At 40.8% G+C, this 24,077-nt stretch overlaps 1 protein-coding gene across 1 annotated transcript; it reads right to left on the bottom strand.

Moving 5' to 3' along the window:
- Nucleotides 1–3,417: 3,417 nt before the first annotated feature.
- LOC147889108 (pentatricopeptide repeat-containing protein At3g16610-like) lies at nucleotides 3,418–6,993 on the bottom strand. The gene is made up of 2 exons (XM_087391982.1): nucleotides 6,773–6,993; nucleotides 3,418–5,614 (listed from the first exon to the last, which is right to left on the bottom strand). Exons 1-2 carry the CDS (start codon nucleotides 6,991–6,993, stop codon nucleotides 3,418–3,420), a joined length of 2,418 nt encoding a protein of 805 aa, XP_087248108.1.
- Nucleotides 6,994–24,077: the final 17,084 nt, after the last annotated feature.

Raw genomic sequence — 24,077 nt, 5'->3', positions numbered from 1 at the left:
GCTACCAAAGATGGATCTGTGTACCAGGATGGTGTGTGGAAGCAGAACCGGACCTGGTGGAGCAAGAGCCACTAGATGAAAAGCTAGGAAAAGATTTCAATATCAAAATGTTCCAAAGGACTACAACCAGGGAGTTACTGGATCATCGTCATCGACGTCTTGGCATTGGGCCGAGATGTGTCGGTGAGAAGGGGTGTTGGAAAGGTCACCTCCCCATCTGCAAGCCCCCATATGAGGAGAGCATGGGGGAGGACAGTCTGCCACATGGACAGAGTATGGGGCTGCCACATGGGCAGCACATGAGCTGACATGTGGGAAGCATACAAGCATGGGACCCAGGCATTGAAGAAAGACTTGGTAGAGGCGACAAATGGCACAACTGGAGGCGCCTGCATGGCGGGCCAAGTAGAGAGAGTAGTGGGCAGGGTCATAACCTGCAAACAAGCCCTGAACATGGCAACACATGGCGGTTGACATCAGCACACGTACGGCTGTTGGTGGAGCAGTTCCATGGCGTGAAGGAGACCCTGCAAAGAGGCTCAGCAAAGGGGCAGAGGTGGAGGCTATGGTGGTCCAGCCACCTAGCCATCGACGTGCCCAAGGGTAGGGCCCAATGGGGGCTGCCCTTGGGGCCTGGCAGCAGTACAATAGGGCCAGCAAAGGGCTGGCTGCATAAAGTCGGCCAAGGGGGGGGCAGAAAGCCGGCCAGGAAGAGGATGCTGGTCAGTGGGATTTCCAGCCCCTTGGGGTCTATATAAAGGGGCCATTGTGTCCTCACAATTCATCCAGCAGTGCAGCCTTCCAGGAGCAGTAGCAGACCTATACTTGGGCCTACTTCAGGGAGGTCAAGGAGGATCAGGAGTGCTGCAGACTTTCCTCTACATTGGCTGAGACCTAGGCTGTCTACCAGGGAAGGTGCTGAGATCTGGACAGAGAGTCTACATACGCTCGAGGTGGAGCACGCGGGCTCAAGTCTAGAGATATCCGGCAGATAGTAGAAGTACGTGGTCAGATCAAAGGACCACGCTGTGGTGGGACTTTGGATCCATCTCTCTTTTTTATTGTGTCCATAGCTTTGGATGAAAATATATATTCTTTTGGTAGCTTCTATATCTGGCTGGGTCATTGTCTATTGATGAGTCTGCACATCTATTTGATGCACATAAGTTTAAGAAGTTTGTGATTCCACTCCCCACACACACTGTGTGAGCTCCTGGGTTATTCTATCAGTCTTCCACTGTGCGTACCCCCAAAGAGGTGGTTTAAAAAGGTACATCTACCCCCAAAGAGGTGGTTTAAAAAGGTACATCAACCCCCAAGGAGTTCATATCCGATGCCTTGGAGACGGAACAGCAAGGCCTTGAATGTCTTGGTTAGAGGACCAGCAGTAGGCGACATCCCTCAGAAGCATTGTTCACCAAGATGGGTGTCAACCTTACTTGTGATGCCGCCTGGAGAGTGGGCAAGGCCGATGCACCAACCAGACTATTGGTAATGAGATTCTGGATAGCAATAGATAGGTCCACCCTCATGAGTATGAGGGAAACACTAGAGGCTACTAGGACATTTTTGGATGATGATCTCATGCAGATTATTGGAGAGAGGGGATGGTACGTGTGATGACAGCAAGACAAGAAGGAAATGGGCTGCCCACAGAGACGTAAAAGTGATTATGGGCAGTGGCACCCTTTGGTCCGATCCAGGGGATTCTCAGAGACATACAATGACAGAGATGTGGTCTTCTGCAATGAGACGTGAGAGTCCAGAGAGAGGACTATCCACATCGACAGGATGCACCTAGGAGTCGGGTCTTAGGAAGGAGATGAGGAGAGACAGCGGGATACGAGGCTCTGCAGGCGTGGCAGTTCTTTTTAGATCACATCAGAGACCTCATATCTCTGTGATGCGGAAGGAGGAGCATGCATGACACATGGATATGTGTTCAATTGCTTGACACAACATCCAATTTTCATTGCAATTGCAATTAAGTCTACACTCCTATGCTTCCTACAAATGCAAGGCCAGATATTAGTAAGAGCATGCTTGCCAAGAGTGTGATTAATTGCCACACTGAAATAAACTTAGAAGAACAAATATCACAGATGGCATCTGTAGGGAGAAGGGTTTAGAGAATAAAGAAACGAAGGCAGCATGGGGGTGTAAAGGAAGACTCCCCCTACTAGGGTTGAAAACCTTGGTATAATTCTTTATTCTCAATGATACTTGATTTGAATACAATGGTGTATATAGTTCTGCACATAACTTTTCTAGAAATTTTAAAGCATACTAGTGTGTCTGCTATCCAGCATGTGATACCATGAGATCTCAATAGGTGGTGTCTGTGTCTCATCTCCAAAATGAAGAGAGCCAGGCATCTTTAATACTCATAACTGACGAGGAGAGACAGGTTGCTTAAGCCATCTTGACCACTTGGAATCACATATGATACATCTCCTTTAGTCAGGAATAATGATTACCCCGCCCTGTCTCAATCCTCAATCTGCAGCACAATGAGACTCTTTTGTAACAGGAAGAAATGGGTCCTTATAGGACATCTGCTTTGAATGACGCGAAGAAGTGGGCTGAATTCCAAGACCGGAAGGTATTTGAGCTAGAGAAATCTGATCAGATGACCTACTTTCTGGTCTTGATATCTGCATAATTGGGGCATCTCAGCTATGTTGGAATGGGAGTAGCCTATCCATCTTTACGCCCAATTTGAGGAGTCGTTTAGTGACTCATGCATTCCATCATCCTCGTTCCCCTCTTGGTTGAGCTAGGAGGACACAACCCAACATAGGTAGCCTATTTGCTTCCATGTCCACAAGCCTCTATATGTATGTGACCTTCTGAAAGGTTGGATGAAGCTTTAAAAGAGATGCTCCAGAGTCCAAAAAATGCCTACATAATCTGGAGTAGAACCGAGGATTTACTGCGAATATTGCTGGAGAGCATCATAACCTTAAGATTGCTCCATCCTGTCCACTTTTGGCATCATTGAGATCGCCAACCTGTACATGGTGGCTCAGATCAATGTTTGAAAAGTAGGTTTTGTAGGGGGCTCCTGAAACTGAATGGAAGCACTGGTACTCTAGCCTCTTAAGGGTGGCATACCCTCTATTGTGATAATCATCACAAATCCACAGAATTTTTAGGATACATAAAGATATCCCCCCAGGTATATTCATTAAGGCACACAAAACAGCCAACTTCTTGCTGTGCCACATGGTGCAGCTTTCTCGTCACATTTTGATATAGCATGAGGTACAAATCATGCAGACATCCTTCATCGGTTTTGAAAGATGATCTGTCATATTTGCTTGAATATATTTGCATTGCGATATCTCATTCCCTCGCCAGAACTGTCTATTCCTCTCAGTCAGTCCACCAGCTGGTCAAGTTCCTTCCTGTCTCCCTCTACACTTGAGCCTTCTTCCGCATTACCTCAATCCTATTGTAGTCTTCATGCATGTGAGCATCAGCATATATATTTGCCATCAAGACATATGCTCTAGGAACTTTTTCATCTAATTTCACCACATTTTCAAATGCGCGACGTCCAACCTCTGCATTCTTCCACATTCGACAAGCACCCAACACAGTCAACCATACAAAAACATTAGGTTGGAAAGGCATCTTTTCCAACATAGCCACTGCCTCATCGAGTTGTCCTGCCCGGCCAAGGAGATCAACCATGCAAGTACAATGCTCAATAGTGGGAATGATACCATAGTGTTTCGTCATAACCTGAAAGTACTTCTTACCCTTATCCACTGAACCCTCGTGAGTGCATACAGTGAGTACACTGAGAAACGTGACCTCATTGGGCTGTATGTCCTCCTGCTTCATTTTCTCAAACAAATGAAAAACACGTTCACTCTCTCCCTGGCGGGCATATCCTGCAACCAATGCATTCCATGGTACAACACCCCTTGTGGGCAATGTATCAAACAGCTCTTGGGCATCAATCATGGCCCCAAACTTAGCATAAACGTCAATGAGACTGTTTACAACAATCACAGTTGTCGCAAAACCAACCCTGTTAATATGAGAATGGAGCTCCTTTACAGTTTCTACAGCTGCTGTACTGCCACATGCTTTCAGGATGGCAACAAAAGTGAAGCTATCTGGTGATAGACCTTGCTCTTGCATCTGTGAATAAAGTCTAAAAGCCTCCTTACTTTCTTCTTGCTTGGCATACCCCTGGATCATGGCATTCCATGAAACCATGTTATGATGGGGCAATTCATCAAATATATGTCGAGCATCCTTGAGGCTCCCACATTTTGCATACATATCAACCAAGGTCGTTGCCACAAACACATCTGACTCAAAGCCACTCTTTACTGTTTGGGAGTGGACGGATCTGCCTTTCTCCAGGCATCCTGTTTTCTCCAACTTCCCATCAACTTGCTTCCCCTCTTCTGCTGTCAAACTACTGCAAGCCTTCAATGCGCCCACAAAGGTTCGTTCACATGGTTGGACACCTTCCTGGTGCATCCGCGCATACATTCCCAAAGCTTGTGCACCCTCTTCTTGCTGGGCATACCCCAGAATCATGGCATTCCAAGAAACAACATCACGATAAGGCAGTTCATCAAAGACACGTTGTGCATCCTCCAAGCTGCCGCATTTCACATACACATCTACCAATGTGGTTGCCACAAATACATTCGACTGAGAGCCATTTTTTACTGCTTGGGTGTGTATGTCTCTACCTTTCTGCAGGCATCCTGTTTTTTCGAATTTCCCATCAACTTGTTGCCCCTCTTCCAGTGCTGCCAGGCTACTGCAAGCCTTCAATGCACCAACAAAGGTTCGGTCACTAGGCTGGACACCTTCCTGGTACATCAGTGCATACAAATCCAATGCCCGTACACCCTCTTCTTGCTGGGCATACCCCAGAATCATGGCATTCCAAGAAACGATATTACGACGAGGCAATTCCTCAAATACACGCTGTGCGTCCTTGAGGTTCCCACATTTTGTGTACACATCCAACAAGGTCGTTCCCACGAATATATCCGACTCAAAGCCACTCATTACTACATGGGAGTGGATTGCTCTCCCTTCGTCCAGAAATCCTGTTTTCATAAATTCCCCATCGATATCGTTTGCCCCTTTCAATGAAATGAGGCTACTGCAAGCTTTCAAAGCGCCAACAAAAGTTCGGTCGCTCGGTTGGGCACCCTCCTGGCGCATTCTTGCGTACATTTCTAAGGCCCACGCGCCCTCGTCCTGATTGGCATAGCCGAGGATCATAATGTTCCATGAGACGACATTGCGATCTGGCATATTGTCAAAAACATGGCGAGCATCCGCCATGCTTCCGCGCTTTACGTACATTTGCATTAAATTGTTTCTCTCGAACACTGAAAGCTCGTTCAAACGTTCCACAGTGCGAGCATGAATTTTCTCGAAGTCATGCAGCTTGGGAAGCCTCTTAAGGACTCCATTGCCGGGTGTGCCTGCACCGAAGGAACGGCAGAAGAGGGGCAACCTCAGCTGTGGGCCCATAAGCAAGCAGAGATGGGATGACCCAGCATATTCAAGGAATTGAGAGGTCGGAGGATCACAAGCATGAAGACGAGGAAGGTGAATATGTACAAGAACTCTGATACCAAAGGCAGCTCAGCATTTGAAATCAATGGTGGCTTAGAATGAGTGAGGCGATGCATCATATACCGGGGCATGTTGTAAAAGAGAGGGAGAGAGAGAGAGAGAGAGATCCAATGTTTTACGTTTAATGGTTAAGTATGGCAAAGTGGGTGACACACTATGACAAAGTCGAAGATCGGTAAAGTATGTTGCATCATCTTGGAAGCCAGAAATTTGCTCTTGCCATTGAGACATTAAATAGTGATTTGGTGTATTTGAATCAAGTGACTTTTGCTATACGGCAGGCTATAGCAACCAGACGGTTGCCCGTCTAAAGCGGGCATAGCCATGTGTTTCCCTGATTTCATATAGAAGAAAGTGCTAATTTTTCTCGCTTCTCAATTGTTCTTTAGGCAGGCAGCATAGCAAGATCGATTCAAAATTCAAGCCGTGGTTGAGCCACGTGTCATCCTAATTCAAGCGTGCCACCCTAATTCAAGGAGTGGCCAAGCGTGTCCTTTGCTTTTTGATGGTTTGCTTTTTGCATGGACATTTACGGACCTTTGCTTTTTGATGGTTTGCTTTTTGCATGGATATTTGTTGTTGTTCTTGTTTTTGATTTTGCAAACGTAAACATTGATCCACCATCGCCTCCCAGCTTTTGTCTACATCGTTCTGGCCTTCATCGTTTTGATTGCCCATCAATCCTAGCTGCTCAGCCAGTATATCAAGGCTCTGTGTCAACTTACTTGAGATCAAATTGGGGCTAGCCGGTGTCCTGAGATCAGCTCTAAGGTCCACTCTCAAGTTGTCTCAACCTCCTTGAAATCTCATGAAGCAGACACCCCACTGTCTCTCCGCCATAGCTCGATTCTGCTCAGCCAGTATATCGAGGCTCTGCAAGGCAACGAGCAGTTTGGATTTTGGGTTTTATGAAGAAGGACTCCTCGAATGCCCCTTAAACCCATCCTCCTCATGCACATTCTCTTCCACCTTTCTTGCTCTCTCTCTCTCTCTCTCTCTCTCTCTCTCTCTCTCTCTCACCTCCATTGCTCCATCGCCACTCGCCTGCTGCTCTCTCTCCCTCTCTCCCTCACTCTCTCTCCCTCCTCGCATTGAAGAAGACCTTAGCACAACAACATTGGCTCTGGACCAATTGGCTGCCCTCCAGCACCTGCATGGAACAGGATTGCCTTCTCTCAACCCATCTTTCGCCACCACCACCTTCCGAAATCGCCTTGATGGCCCCTTGCCAACGTAGAAATTTGCCTCACCTCCCAAATTTCCATCATCCAGCTGGCTAGCATCCCCTTTTGGGTATGGAGACGAGAGAGATGAAACAAGCTTGCTCACTCGTTTCATGATGGGTTTTTCGATGAACAAACATGACTTCATCGTTGGTTGCGATCTCACACACTACGATTTTGAAGCTAAGTGTCTCTTCCCATTTGATTGCCTCCACTCAATTCGTTTCCCTGTTTTTGGGACTACTATTTTATCTCGCTTTGTGTGTAAGCAGGATTTTGTCTTTGCAAGTGTGTAGGATTGTGCCTTCTTATTCGGGCATGGTGTTAGATTCTCCCTACGCTAGCCTACCAAGAATGCGCCCGCTAGCTCATTGCCATTCGGGAGATTTATTTGAGGGGAACAAAGGTCTAAAGGGGTGCCGACGTTGATGTCAAAACTAGTACGGGGTGCAGACGAAACCTTGTGCGATGCGAAGGAGCTCTACTATGAGAGCCTCTAGAGAGCACATTACGAGTGGAGGAAAGCTGCGATTTGGGGGGAGATCGACCATTATCCAGAGCGTACGTATTCGGCTAATTCTACGGAACGTGGCAGGGGCTTCAATCAAGCTACCCACATTGTGGGTTCAAGAATTCCTGAGCATGGGCAAACAATTGACGACAGGAGAGCGATGGGATGAAACAAATAAGCGAGAGGACGATACAAAATGTAGGTGAGATTGAAGCGAGCAGAGTGATTGACAGCACGATTTGCTATTGTCTAGTTACCTGTGGATTTAGCACAAGCAAAAAGTTGATGGTAGTATAGGCCCACTCAATCAAGATCAATTGTGCAGATGGTGAGCGCAATTCACTTGATCCTTTAAACATGTGATATCAACGTTGTGCTCGGGATAAACAAAGATATGATTGAGCAACTTAGACAAGCTGCTAGTAGCGGAAGAATTCTTGCAAAAGATTGCTCTTGCTATTGCATTTCCATTCGATTGGCTTTCAGAAGTTATTCTAAGACACAAAAACGAACAAAATGACTCCAGCCCTTAACAAGAAAGGCCAATCGGATGCTTTGAATCACAAGGATGGCAAGGGGGATTCCGTTGTCGGAATTTATGTGGCCCACCCACGAGTTTGGGTTCAATTTAAGTAGATTGACTACTAAAAGATCCCCCTTCCACCTTAGTCCTTCATGCTTGTTTTTGTGATGCCCCCAAATAAAGAGCTCGATTCTATAGCCAGTATATCGATGCTTTCATGCTCCACTGCTCCTCGTCCTTCTCCTTGTTGTATGATGCGATGCACTAGGTGTAAACTTGCTTTCAGTTCAAGAGTGATAGTCTAGAGACTTTGGAGTGTTTGGCCTCCTCCTCCCTTCTTTGCATGTGAACATTAGTGTGGCTATTCTAAAATGATTCGATGGATGTAAAAGGGTGTGCGCCCTTTGATTGAAAATTTCCCATGAGGCATAACTCTTCAAAACAGACACAATTCTATGCAATAGACACCTAGAGGGACACTTCTATTTCTTTCAAGTTATAATCTTCATGTATTTGTTAGCAATTTCGAATTCCATAACATTTCTACGTATTTACATTGCAGGTATTGCAAGTAATTGGTAATCATTGTTCCATACAACGATGTTCATTAAACATGTACCTTTACTATTTCTTTCTTGTGACATTCTTTATTAAAATAAAAAACAACAACAATAATCTTTGAAAAAGGATACATTATCCAATATGCATAATACATTATGTGACTTACAAAATACAAGATACACGATCATATGCAACGATAGATTCCACAGTATACAAATGTACAAAATACATTATGCAATTTACAAGATCCCAAGGAACGGCACATTCCTTGGTCTTATAATTTTTGGAGAGAAATTGTGCCAACTCTCCCTCCACATGAACGTGTAGTTACACGAACATGTGGTTATATGTATTATAAAATTTGTAGCCAAATGATCATGCTTTTACATGATCATATGGTTATATACACTACCAACTTGCTATCTACTTCATAAAACAAAGATGATCATGCGGATGGCAAGGGGGTTCCGTTGTTGGAATTTATGTGGCCCACCCACGAGTTTGGGTTCAGTTTAAGCAGATTGATTACTAAAAGATCCCCCTTCCACCTTAATCCTTCCTGCTTGTTTTTGTGATGCCCCCAGATAAAGAGCTCAATTCTATAGCCAGTATATCGATGCTTTCATGCTCCACTGCTCCTCGTCGTTCTCCTTGTTGTATGATGCGATGCACTAGGTGTAAACTTGCTTTCAGTTCAAGAGTAATAGTCCAGAGACTTTGGAGTATTTGGCCTCCTCCTCCCTTCTTTGCATGTGAACATTAGCGCAGCTATCCTAAAATGATTTGATGGATGTAAAAGGGTGTGCGTCCTTTGATTGAAAATTTCCCATGAGGCATAACTCTTCAAAACAGACACAATTCTATGCAATAGACACCTAGAGGGACACTTCTATTTCTTTCAAGTAATAATCTTCATGTATTTCTTAGCAATTTCAAATTCCATAACATTTGTACGTATTTACATTGCAGGTATTGCAAGTAATTGGTAATCATTGTTCCATACAACAACGTTCATTAAACAGGTACCTTTACTATTTCTTTCTTGTGACATAAAACAATAACAATACTCTTTGAAAAAAGATACATTATCCAATATGCAAAATACATTATGTGACTTACAAAATACAAGATACATGATCATATGCAACGACAAATTCCATAGTATACAAATGTACAAAATACATTATGCAATTTACAAGATCCCAAGGAATGGCACATTCCTTGGTCTTATAATTTTTGGAGAGAAAATGTGTCAACACTCCCCCCACATGAACGTGTAGTTACACGAACATGTGGTTATATGTATTATGAAATTTGTAGCCAGATGATCATGCTTTTACATGATCATATCGTTATATACACTACCAACTTGCTATCTACTTCATAAAACAAAGATGATCATGCTTTACATGATCATATAGTTATATACACTGCGAACTTTACATCCACATCAATGTATGGTTGTATGCAAGATTTAAACAATGCTACATGATTATATATATCAATTAAAAAGACATTTTTTCCATGCATTTTCAATTGTGTTCTGTTTTTAATGATATATCTTTACATTTGCAATGTAGAGTGCAGATGTGACTTATCATCAATTGAAACAACTTGTCATCTGCTTCAATATTGTGTGAATTGCAAGCGATTGATACGAGCAGTCAACTAAGAGCACATCTAAATACTAGGTACTTTTTTGATATATTTGGTATCATTCATAAAAATGAAACGAACATTTATAGAAAAAAGAAGATATTTCTATCATATTAGTATTCGAAATAAGAAAAGACGATTACAACCCAGTATTCCATCATGGCCATTCATGGATACACATTTAGAAGAATGGCAAAGTATGTGCTATAAATTTGTAACAAAAATGGAATATTATGTATACTGTGGTAGAGTAGGATTTGCTACGAATTCATTCTCAAAGTTATGATCGATACCATCTATACTAGATTCTGAGGTCATTCCATACGATCTATAAAAAACTTTTCTCAGTGTATATATTGAGAACAAGAATGATATTTCTCAGGGAAACAACACAAGAATGATTTGTGAGGCTTGCATAAAGTCTCCTTTTAGAAAACTATACTCGGTTCCACATGATCCTGACTACATACGAAATATGCTAATTGCAGACATATTTCAAATGCAAATGTTGTCAGTCATTGATGTATCTTTCAATATCTGTAAAGTAATTACATCATTGGCAACATGAACATTGCAAATAAGATCAATTCTAGATAATCCTTTAATATGTTGGGATCAACAGCAGCAGATTTGCAAAAATCCAACGACACTATTATCAACAACTGAACAAATACTAGCTTTCAACTCAAGATCAAATCCTATCCTCAAAAAATACTTGTCAGTGTATGAAAGACCTCATCCAAAACTTGGAATTAGTGTCGTTTCCTCAGAAGCTATTGTTGACATTCTAGAGAGACACTCTGTAGATTCTTCTTTCGATCTAATGCGAGTTGCACATGAGGACAATTATCTGTCATTATTGGAGCATATAGATGTAGTGCTTGCAACCCATCAATTTCAAAAACAAGATTCACATTGAGTTGGCACAGTTGTACTCCGGAAGTTAGCAAGAATTGTAAAACGAAAAATCTTTACATCTATGGATGAATTATCTGATTCTCATGGATTAACAATTGAGACAGCGTTATTTTCATTTCTATACCCTTTTGGACACGGTAACCATGATGGTAAGGTGTTCTTAAATGTGTACTTAAAAATGAGAATAGGATCACTATTCTCAGTATTCACACTCTACAAGCCATACTTGCTACTAATGTACCAAATTCGACAAGCAATCATTATCGCAAACTCAACACAGACAACAATTCTACAAAGAGATATTGATCAACAAAGACGACAGAATCCGAGGGTATCTGAACATGCGATAATGAAATAGGTAATCGGATTGCCTTCATGGCATCGTAGAAACTTGAAAGATCTAATGGCGATGGTTGAAACATGGGGACTTCCTAACATATTTCTTACACTCACAACAGATGAGATATCAAACACAGAATGGTGTGAGATCGATGAGATAAAAGCAATTGCAAGACAAATCAATCAAAAATTCACATGGAGAGATTGTCCAATTGAGTACACAGTCCTATTTCACGTTTGACTACAAAGATTCTTGTCCAAATATGTTATATCTAACAAAGGACTACTAGGAAGAGTCAAGCATCACATAGTGAGATACGAGATCCAGAATCGTGGATCAATGCATGCTCATATAATGTTGTGGATTGAGGAGGATGATATCAAAATTATATCAAATCAAATTGATGCACATATACCGTACCTGAATGACTCGAATATACTACTTGAGAATTCATTGGAAAAGAAGCTTCGTGATTTAGTAAAAAGAAAGCAAATTCATACATGCCGACCAGTATGCAATTCGATGGATTCTGATAACAACCACAGATGCAAATATGGATTTTCATTTGGTATCCATTCTCAAAAACTAGAACGATGTTGGATCCTCTTGCACACAAATGGATCTATTATCCATTCTCAAAAACTAGACCGATGTTGGATCCTCTTACACACAAATGGATCTATTATCGCCCATCCCTTGAACATGAAATGTTGTCCCATATCATGCTAGCATACTATTGTTGTGGCAAGCCTATCATACTACCTCTTAAAGTATGCTATGAAAACAGAGCCAATGGATTACTTCTTGTATAACCTCAAATGTGACTCGCAAACATTGCTGGAAAAGAGCCACAAGAATACATTTATGGATGGAGCACACTACAAGAGCTCATGAATTTTATGGATGACAATCAAGAGGACGTAGAACAATGGAAAGAACATGGAGACAAAGACATGAGGACTCGTGGTAAATATCATCATCTTTGCTTTTATAAATTCAAACTTCCTTTCTTGTTCCAAAACTCAATACAAGAATGATGCAGGGCTAACAAAGTACCTGATTCAAAAGATCACAAATAAGGACAATCTCATTACTCCAATGATGTTGAGAACAAAAGCACAAGTACTAGATCAACATTCAAAAGGCATTTCAACTTACTGCCTTGAAGCTCTCCATTTTGGCTACAATGTCAACTTGGACGAGCTCCTGAAAACAGATCGAAAGACTGAAAATATGATACTAGCACAGTTCAACAACATGTTCCAAAGTGATCAAGCAAAAAAAGGAAAGGAGTAATCGATTACAATAGAACGTGTGAATCCATTGTTGATTTCAATTTTGCAAAACAAGCATATGACAAACATTTTGAATTCTTTCGGACTCCACCAAAGACCGACGTAACACCGCCACCTATAGGTACATTCTTCACTACAAATCTTACGAACCATGCCATCTTCAATTTCATGCACTCATGAAATAACTCATAGTTCTTCAATGTCCTATTATACATAGGAAATGGCGACGAAGACAAAGAAGAAGGCACAGAGGGTCCTTATTACGTATATTGTATTCAATGCATTCCTACAACAAAATGATATATTGGACAAACTATTGACCTTCACAGACGACTTGCACAACACAAAACTAACCCTCCTTAGAAAATGAAACATGATGCCAACAGGTACAAACCGTTCCACAAGGATTTCAAAACAGAAGTCCTAGTGACAACAATAGCAAGGCAAATACACTCAAAGAAAATTTCATAAAAGATTTCAACAAAGAGTAACAATCGTAGAACCAACGCCTCCGAATTTCTTCAGTGAAGAATAAATGGATTGTTTGAGTGAAAACAGGACCCTCTAATTCTAGACTTGCAAAGAGGTCTAGTCGAAGCCAACAATCACAACAAAAAGCCACTCAAATGGATCCTGTATGCAAAGAAAAAACGATGTTATACAACTTCCACAATTTCAGTGATCCGTTCCAACCCCCAGTCCTAGTAGTTCTCCTGACATACATTTCTACTGCAATCAGCTCTAGTAAGGAGGTGTTGCCCAGGAAGATAGCGTTCCTGTCATGAAGAAAATGACTCAGCTCAAGCCAATGACAGCGAATAGCTTGGTATGGAGAGGATGGCGGCCATTCGACTTCATCCCTGGAGATGATTTATTACCCTCCTCCATTTCCAAATCTGATCTGGTGGTGACAATCATTCATGTGATCCGACTTTTATGTGACATCGTTTGGAAGAGAAACCAACCAGAAAAAGTATTCAACTCTTCCATCAATTTAGCAACAATGAGCAGCCCTTGCTGTTTATAATCAACCTATATCAAGAAACGTCCGGTACCGGCCTGAGAGAATACAACCCATGAGAAGTTTCAAACCATGGAAGAGTAACAAGCCTATCATGAATAACAGAAGGCTACAAGCAAGCAATAGAAGTGCAAAGAGAAACGATCAGCCCAACAAATACCACCGATGTATTAAAGAGAGCAGAAGAATAGCAGCTAGCCATTTCACGGGCAATCCATGAAGAAAATTGACGTTTTCAAGAGAAATCTACAAACTAATTGGGTGATGAGATTCTATGAAATGCCCGTTAATGACGTGGAAGAAGTGGATCAACATGGTCCCGCCAAGCTAATCAGATAGACAGATCCAATTCTAGAAATACAAACAGAGATCTAGAAAATAGATCTGGAATGACACAAAAAGCCACAGTAGATCAAAAATTTGCAACAAAACAGAGTTCTAGAACAGAACAGAGATCTGGAATAGACATGTAGAAGGGAGATCCAGAACAGAGATCTGAAACAATGATCCAAAACTGAGATTCGGAATAGGATCTGGAACAACACTTCCAGCGTCCCAGAGGTTTTGGCTTGGTGAGCCGAGCAGAATCGGAAGATTGAGAAGGAAGAGGGTCAATTGCACAGGGTTAGGAAAGCCAGGGAAGCCGTGCTTGCTTACGATCGATTGTAGGATACTGCCCCTTCCTCCCTCTTGCTATGACGACGAAATCCTATGTCACTCTGATCCTTCTTCTTCTTGTATAACGAGTGGTAAACGTATCAGCTGCGTTAGATATGAAGCCTATCCCGACAGGCTCCGGAGAATTCAACCGACAGCCTGATGCGAACGAACGATGATATCAAACCATCCGTTGCCTCATAGATGCCTGAATCTGTGGATTATTGAACAGCGTCGGATGGATTATTGGCTGTGAAGCGCGAGGCTAACGAGGCTGACAACCGTCGACTGGCTTCGATGAATCTCAATTTGGAGATATCTTCTCACAGCCAACTCGCAGAGAAATTCACGTATCCAAAGGACTTGCAAGATTACGAATTTTTTGATCCAGAAGAGGTTTTGGGGACGTTAAGCCCCATACACTTCAACCTTGACAATTGACGAGCATCTTTCAGCAGAATTATGGACGGCTTGTCACCCGTGATGGGTTGCGAGGCATCCATTGGAGCGCGAAGGCAGCCTCGCCATTCATAGAACGCTGAGCAGGATCCTTAGCAAGAAAACCATGGAGCCTTGTGTGGAAACACATTCAGCGAACACCCAAAGACACTTCTGCAGACACGCAGCGGGGCGATGCGAGAAACAGTTGGAAGGTGCAAGGAAGATGAATGAATATGCACAGAGAGAAATGAAAGCAACCAACCTTTTGAACTCTCAATCAAAGCTCAAGTCCAAGATAAGAGTCGATCAAAGCTCAAGTCCATCTTGTACTGAGAGCCGTCACAACAAACAAGATCTACAGTTAGGCCGTCACAGAGGGACTCCTCAATAAAAGAATGAAAACATAACTAGATCCGGGTAGGCAGCTCTTATGTAGATGTGTCTCAGGTTGAGAAGTAAGTGGACAATAATCGTTTGAATACATGATAACATTAATATTGTAACAGCTACATAAGTCGTGAAAGTTTCTTGAATACAAAGAGGAAGCATTCTTGCTTTGATATTTCCAAAATGGACATGAAGTCTTTCATTCGTGTCAAAATTTAATAGTCCTGAGGCGAAGAATAATAGCAAAAATACTTGATCCACTTTGAAGTTGAGTTTTAATAGTAATAATGTTGTGCCAATATTTATATAATGCATCAAAATTTATGAAAGTTTCATGAATATTGAAAAAGAAGAGTTCCTGCTTTAATGTTGTAGCCACTTGTCGAGTTAGTTGTGTTGAAATCTTTTATGAAATTTTCTTCCAGTGTATCTGCCGCCTTGCATTTTTTGTCTGTTGTCGCTAGGACTTCTGCTTTGAAATTCTTGTTGAACGGTTTGTACCTATTGACATCAAGTTTTATTTTCAAAGGAGAGTTAGTTCTGTGTTGTGCAAGCCATTTGTGAAGTCACTAGTTTGTCCAATATATCACTTTGTTGTAGGAATGCATTGAATACAGTATATGTAATAAGGGCCCTCTGTGCCTTCTTCTTTGTCTTCGTTGCACTTTCCTATGTGTAATACTACATTTAAGAGCTATGAGTTATTTCATGATTATGTGAGAATGAAGATAGAATGTTTCGTAAGATTTGTAGTGAAGAATGTACTTGTAGGCGATGGTGTTACGTCGGTCTTTGGCGGAGTCAGGAAGAATTCAAAATGTTCGCCGTTGCGACATTAAAATCAACAATGACAGTCACACGTTCTATTGTAATCGGCAACTCCTTTCCTTTTTTTGCTTGATCACTTAGGCACATGTTGTTGAACTCTACTAGTATCATATTTCCAGTCTTTCGATCTATTTTGAGGAGCTCATCCAAGCTGACATTGTGGTCAAAATGGAGAGCTTCAAGGCAGTAAGTTGAAATACCTTCTGAATGTTGATCTATTACAGCTTGTGCTTCTGTTCTCAACATCATTGGAGTAATGAGATCGTCCTTATTTGTGATTTTTTGAATAAGGTACTTTGTTAGTCCTGCATCATTCTTGTATTTAGTTTTGGAACAAGAGAGGAAATTTGAATTTGTAAAGCTAAACATCGTGATATTTACCATCAACCCTCATGTCTTTGTCGCCATGTTCTTCTTTCCATTGCTCTACGTCCTATTGATTGTTGTCCATGAAATTCCTGAGCTCTTATAGTGTGCTCCATCCGTAAATGTATTCCTGTGGCTCTTTTCCTGCCATGTTTGTGAGTCGCATCTGAGCTGTATACAAGAAGTAACTTTGCCCCTTTCTTCTTTTTGCTGATTTCTCGTGATCTTGTTGAGCCAATTGAGCTTTGTTTTTAAATTGATTGAAAATCTGTAGACAAAGAATTTAAGGTAGAATGAAGCAAGAAGAATTATATGTAGCACTGAACATGATAGTGAATTAACATCTGTGTGAATGAGACCCCCACTTTTTTAATGATGATATGAGATATACCTCATCTGCAGTTGCCATTCTTCATCGTATGATCTACAATTGGGCAAATTTAAAATATTAGAGAATGAAATATTGGAATTTGCACAATTGTTAGAATTCAATTTTTTCCCTGCATAATACAATTAGACTTACACAATCAAAATTCAAATGGCATGTGAATAAAATCTGATGGTGAAATTTGATTTAGAATTTGTAGTTGTCAGTGAGTTGTAACTCGAGAGAGCATTACGTATGTTAGTCCAGGTGCAAATGAGTTTTGTATCACAATAAGAACCTTTCCACTGAGTGTGCATCCTTGAGACTTGTGTCCAGTGATTGCATATGCAAGAGTTACTGGAAAGGTTGTCTTGTGATACCATATTGAGTTCAGAACCTTTCGTTTGTGTTTAGAACATCTAAGTGTAATCTTTTTGTTAGTTGATAAAATCTTTGTGCATGGATTTTCATTAAATTGTTGGTTTGGTTGTCATTATCTAATGCAACAACTATTGCAATCACATTATTTGTAGCTCTAATAGAGAGATCTATGTTCTTAGTAATCATAATTCGTGCTCAGATTGCGATTTCTTGTATTGAGTGAAAATCAGAATCCTTCAGCCATTCTTGTAACTCGATTATGCTTTCTACATTCGAAGTCACTTTAATTTTCTTGATTTGTCTTTCGCTGAATTGTTTATGAAGAATGAGCTCATTGTAGTGGCGTGTGTCGTTTTGATGAGTACAGAGTACAGTTGTATTGTTGTCAATAAATTTGCCTACCTTAGTTTCATTGATGATCAAGTTTCCTAAATAGTATTGAATCTCTTCTATGCTAGGCTATCGTATTCTAATAACATTTAGAAAATCGACATATGCAAGATCTTCAAGATGACGCATAGATGTTTGTAGAAATGAGTAATTAGCAATTGTTCAAAAGCCCAAGTTACAGATGTGGCATTTTTGACAGTACTAGTTGTCTTGAATTTTGCACTTGCACACTTGCGGTAGTTGTGCCATGTCTCCGAATAATAGTTTTTTTTTGTTGTTGAATAGTTGTAGCAGTGTTTCATTACAAGTTTCGCACAACTGTTTGACAACCATGTTTAGCATTTGACAAGTCATCTTCATCAAGATTTCATCAATAATGATGACGTTTATAGATTCTAGGTCTTGATAGCGTTCGTCTATTACCAAAAGTGATGCACGAAACATGTCATGCTTCTTTGATAGAGCAAATTAATGATGGACCATAGTTGCCAAGTGGCTCAGTCTTAGTGGCGCTGCACCTGTTGTAGCTATAAGAACAATTGATTTTCATTGTTCTATGTACTTGTGAGTGATGTATTTGATCATGAAGGACTTTCCTGATACTCGTGTACCACAAATCACGTGAAGACCTCCTGGTAATTTAGAAATTTTATCATAAACATCTTGTTGCTCAGATGATAGAGTCGCTTTCTCAAATTCCTTGAACTCGTCTATCATTCGAAGGATTGAGATTCGAGATCTGTTGTTGATGTTGTCTCCTTTATCAAGATCTATTGATATTATACAATTTCCATTCAATGCACGTAATGGACTCTTTTGCAGAATCATATTTGTTAGTTGGTGGTGATTCTCATCAATAAGCATGTGCACCCTGTAATATTATTTAATGATTGATTCAATGTCATCTTCTATTTCTATGAGTTGTCGTATATGGCATTCCAAGAAGTATGAGTTTGAGCGATTCGCCTGGGAAATGAGCTCATTTTCATTTCTAAAATGTATGTGCTTCAGTAGCATATTATAGAAAAACCCATCAAAATGATGAACAGGATGATAATCTGTGAAGCGTACAATGCGTGTGGAGGGATATAGATAGTTACTAGAAGAATCCTTAATGATTTGATTTGAATTGTTCTTGCGCTTGCCTTTTTGAATCTCATATTTCTTCCATAATTTATAGAATGTGAGGTTTTCCATGATGTTTGGTCGACCACAATATGTATCTACTGGATGCATTGTTGTCACACAGTACTCTCGACGATATCGTTGGTGCAGTAATGGTGGAGATGAGTCTATGAAGTATACAGCCTTGCTTCTTTGTATAGTGGGAATTTGCAAGCATGATAGTGCTTCCTCTGTTGGTGATGTTGTCTTTGAGAAAATACATGCAGCTATCATTTTGAACTTTAGATTGTCAAGTCCGAGGAGCTTTGCATCCTCGATGTTCAAGTTCATTTGCCCCTTTGCTTTTTTTAAAAATTTGTCATGATCTTATTGAGCCAATCAAGCTTTGGAAAGCAAAGAACACAACTAATGGAATAAAAATGGAAAGAACTAAAGAGAAACAAAAGTACTAAATCAATGAAAGAATTACATTGAGAAAGCTTCATGTTGACTCCTATGATGTGACACATAACACAAGTGCAGCCTCATATAATCTAGACACTAGACAGAGTACCAAAGTGCATATGGGATATCTCCCAATATGACATGTGGCATCCATAGGACACACTAGACTAAAACCCACATAAAACTCACTCAATTTGACTCCATTTCCTAACACCCTCCTCCATGGAGGAAAGGTGAGGGACTACTGGAATGGAACCAAGAACAAAACACGGTAATGATGGGATCTACTAGTCTATGCACCCCATGTAACTCAAAGGCTAAAGTCTAAGCATGTTTAGAGGTCAATCCAAGCACTCTTATGGCTTGAGATTCAACATGACTCAGAGGCTCATGCCTTGGCATGGCTACATAACCAGCTCATAGTGACAAAATATGAAGAGGGGAGAGGAGACGAGTGGAGATGAGGAGAGAGGGCACAGCTAGAGAGCACACCACATATGACTAATTGTACACTAGATTTAGTTGAAAATGTAGAATATATATAAACCCATTTAGGGTTAGGGTTAGGGAATCTAACCCTTTCCTTTATAGCACTCTATATGTGTTAGTGCTATGCACATGTAATCACAGGATGGTGATTCTGGGGAATCAAAGAAGGACTGAACATTACATTCTATCTCACCCCTTTAATGGGAATGTCCTTCCTCTGCATCAAACCAAGAGCCTCTCTGCGTTTCTCGAAAAGCTCTTTACCGAGTGGTTTGGTAAAGATGTCTACAACATTCTCTTTGCTATCACAATGCTATAGTGTGATGTCACCAAGTAACACTCTTTCTCTGATGAAGTGCTCTCTGACATCAATGTGCTTTATCCTAGAGTGGTATACTGGATTATTGGCCAATGCTTGAGCCGATTGATTATCATAGTTTTGATTCATCAAGGTAATCTATTTCTGACAATAGTCTTCTGAGACATATAGCTTCACATGCACCTGTAGTGAGTGCTCTATATTTTGCTTCAGTCGAAGACAAAGAAATAGTTGGTTGTTTGTTTGACAACCATGATATAGCCACCTTGACCAAGGAAAAATACATATCCTTGTGTCGATCTCCTGGTCTCATAATCTCCGTCATAGTCATTGTCACAGTATCCCATGCAACCTTGGATGACTTCCTTTGTATTCTATTCCAAACTGTCTTGTACCTCTGATATATCTCAAGACTCTTTTGGCTGCATTCTTGTGAGACTGTTTTGGATTTACCATAAATTGTACAAGTGAGCTTACTGCATAACAAATATCTGGCTGTGTGATATAGTTAGATATATAAGAGATCTGATGAGTTGCCTATAGTACTTGTCATTGACTATAGGCTTTTCTAAATCTTTAGTAAGTTTCAAACTCTGTTCCATGGGAGTGGCTGCAATATTGCAATCTGCCATATGAAACTTCTTCAGAAGACTGTTAACATATTTGAGCTGACTCATGAAGGTGCTGTCTGAATCTCTCCAGTACTCAATACCAAGACAATAGTGCATAAGTCTGAGATCTTTCATGTCGAGCTTTGTAGATAAGTCTTGTTTTAGCTTTCTGATTAAGCTTTCCTTGCTTCCGGTCACAATCAGATCATCTATGTACAAAAGTGCAATAGTAATGTCTTCCCCTTGAACTTTGTAGTAGAGAGTATGATCTGCATTTGTCGATTCTACTGTACCAACTTTTGGGTGCTTGCTTTAAGCCGTAGAGACTTTTGTTAAGGTGGCAAAACATTTCTCCTTTTTTGGTTCAACATAACCTGCTGGTTATTGCGTAGACTTCCTTGTCTAGATCACCATTGAGAAATGCATTCTTAACATCGAGTTGGTACACATTCCATCTGCTAAGTGTTGCTAGTGATATCAAGAACCATATGGAATCTATCTTTGCTACTGGAGCATAAGTCTCATCATAATCTTGACCATATTACTGTGCAAATTCTTTTGCAACTAGTCTAGCTTTGTATCTTTGAATACTTCCATCTAGATTGTACTTCACTTTGTATACCCATTTGTTTGCTATGGCCTTCTTTCCTGGTGGAAGGTCGCATAATTCCCAAGTATTATTCTTGTACAAAGCATCCATTTCTTCATTCATAGCAGTTTGCCATTTTGGCTTGTCTACTGCGTCTTCAAAGTACACTGGCTCTTCTGTAGCCATAATGGTAGCCATAAGAGCATAGTTGGTGGTTTCAACTTGAATTTCTTTGCCTTTTGGAGCATATGTCAATCTAGCTGGTAGTCTACTTTCCCTAGTAGACTGTCTGAGCTGCTGTCGCTCTACTTAGGGTGTTTTTGGCAATTCTTCCTTTTCTTCATCAACCTTTTCATTAGATGACTGTGAAATCGGTGTCTATCTTCTTTGTGTTTGAGGTTTTCCATTCTGATTCCTCATCAAAGATTACATCTCTAGGGATAATGACCTTGTGGTTGATGGGATCATACAACTTGTATGCTTTGCTTTCTTCACTATAGCCAACCATGATGCATTTGCATGACTTCACATCCAATTTCCTGCAATGATTATCATGTATGTGGGCATATGCTATGCAACCAAATATGTAGAGATGCCCAATGTGTGGCTTATGTCCAATGAATGCTTCGTAAGGTGTCATACCCTGAATCGGTTTGGTAGGAAGCCGATTAAGCAAATAGTTTGCAATGGCTATTGCTTCTGCCCAATACTGATTCGGAAGATTCTTCTCACTAAGAATTGCTCTAGCATTGTGTGCTAAGGTACCATTCTCCCTTTCAGCTCTTGCATTCTGCTGAGGAGTATCTACACAAGTGAATTGTCTTCGAATGCCATGACTTCTACAAAAGATCATGAATGCTGAAGACATGTATTCACCTTCTCTATCTAATCTCATGACTTTGATCTTTCTGCCTGTCTGGTTTTCTACCATGCCTTTGAATTCTTGAAATGTGGAAAACATTTCAGATTTCTCTTTCAGAATGTAGACCCAACAATATCTGATGTAGTCGTCGATGAGAGTCAAGTAGTAAAGTGAACCATTGATGCTGCAGGTCTGGGCATAACCCCATACATATGTATGTATCAAATCAAGAATACCTCGTGCTTGAGAGGTACTTTTGCCAAAATTGGTTCTCTTGAGTTTTTGCAATAGCAGCAATGAAATCGGTCATGCTTATGTACTCAGTATCAAAGACTACAACAATCAACTCGCAGCAGTAGGAGAGACCATGAATCCAGCAAAACTGGTTCAAGTCATCCTGAATGGTCTAGGAGAGGGATACAAGAATCTAGTCTAGAGTATTGCCATCCAACGGCAAATTTCGACACTGGAAGAACTTTAGTTAGTTTTACTTGGTGAAGAACTCAGGAGTCAAGCCATTCATGCACTCAAAGGTCATTCTAATGATTAGGCATTCACAACTTTAGACAAAAGCAGAGGCAGAGGTAGAGGCATATCATTCCATAAAAGTGGTCATCATCAGCAACAAAATCATCATCAAAATCAAAATCAGCATCAACATCATCCTCAGCAACATCAGAATCAACAAAGAGGAAATCATTCCAACAAAGGTAGATTCCAAGGACGAGGGAATGCATCCGCCAATGTGTCAAACATTCAATGTAACTACTGCCATAAGTTTGGACACTATGAAAGAGATTGCCTCGCAAGAAGCAATACGACCAAGGCGGTCAATCTAGTAGCAATCGAGGGAATTTCCATGGAAGAGGAAATCATCGTGGTGGACATTCTAGTCACACTCATTACAGAAATGAACATGGGAATATGTTTCTTGCAAATGAGGAAATGCAAAAGATTGATATAGTGTACCTAGACAAGTGTACCTAGACATTGATTGCAATCCAAAAGAGAAATTTAGCTATCAAGTCAACTAAGTAGATTAGGATCCTTGGTACATTGACAGCGGTGCATCATCTCATATGACAAATCATCACAGAGATGAAACCATTAGAAGATCAAAAGAATGTCATCTACACAGCAGATAATACACCAAATCTAGTTCAAGGGATAGGCATTATCACTATGAACAATTTCACTAGTACGAAAGGATTGGTGAAAGATGTACTCTACATTCCGAAGCTGAGCAAGAACCTCTTGTCATAGTAGGTCAAATGATGGAACACCATTACCGAGTCATCTTCAACAGAGAAGATTTCAGCTAATAGGAAAAGGATTCAAGGAAGGAGCTTGTACAGAATGCTAGCTACAAGACCATATTTGCATGATGTCAGCTCAACCGCAATAGATGCCACTATCTGCAAAATGGCACAAGAGATGTGGTCGTGTCAATTTCAAGAGCTTGCTAGATCTCAAGAATCAGAATATGGCAATCGAGATCATTCCTAAGCTATAGTTTCTTGGAAAAGTTTGTGAAGCATGCTGCTTTGGCAAACACTGCATGACCCCCCTCTGTCAACCAGGCTGCCAGTGAAATCCTGGTGAATACTCAGCATCCAAGCCACAATCTAAAGGGATCCTAGCCAGATCCTCTAGGCGCTTGGGCAGCTCAAAGGCAATGCGAGCGTTGATTTAGTTTCTCAGTGTGAGAATCCTGAAAGTGTTCTTGGACTCGTAGAGAGCTGTGAACATATCCCATGCTTCTTTTGATGTCTTGACTGTGTTTAGCTATCCTAGCATGACAACTTGCACATTCTGCTTGATCAAATGATATGCATACTATTGAGATATGGTGCCACGAGCACATAGATTAAAGGCTAAGGTATGGTATAGGAATGTATTAAAGTAGCCACCCTAGGATGTGGACTACATAATGTGGAGATGTGGATCAAGGATATCCACAAGGAGAGATGTGGATCAGAGGATCCGACAAGTGTTGACTATTCAAAGGGCACTCTCTATATAAGAGGCCTATCATGTATTGTTGAAGTGAGAGAAATGCACATACACTCAAGATTCTATTTATGAGTCCAAGCTAATCCATCTTGGAACCTAATTGACTTGAGGTACATGTCATGAGCACTCTCTTCATCA

This window comes from Dipteris shenzhenensis, chromosome 20 (assembly GCF_047967505.1).
Source record: "Dipteris shenzhenensis isolate YYH24624 ecotype China chromosome 20, Dip_SZ_1.0, whole genome shotgun sequence".
NCBI classification, from domain to species: Eukaryota; Viridiplantae; Streptophyta; class Polypodiopsida; order Gleicheniales; family Dipteridaceae; genus Dipteris; species Dipteris shenzhenensis.
This window is presented reverse-complemented; position numbering and strand designations above follow the sequence as displayed.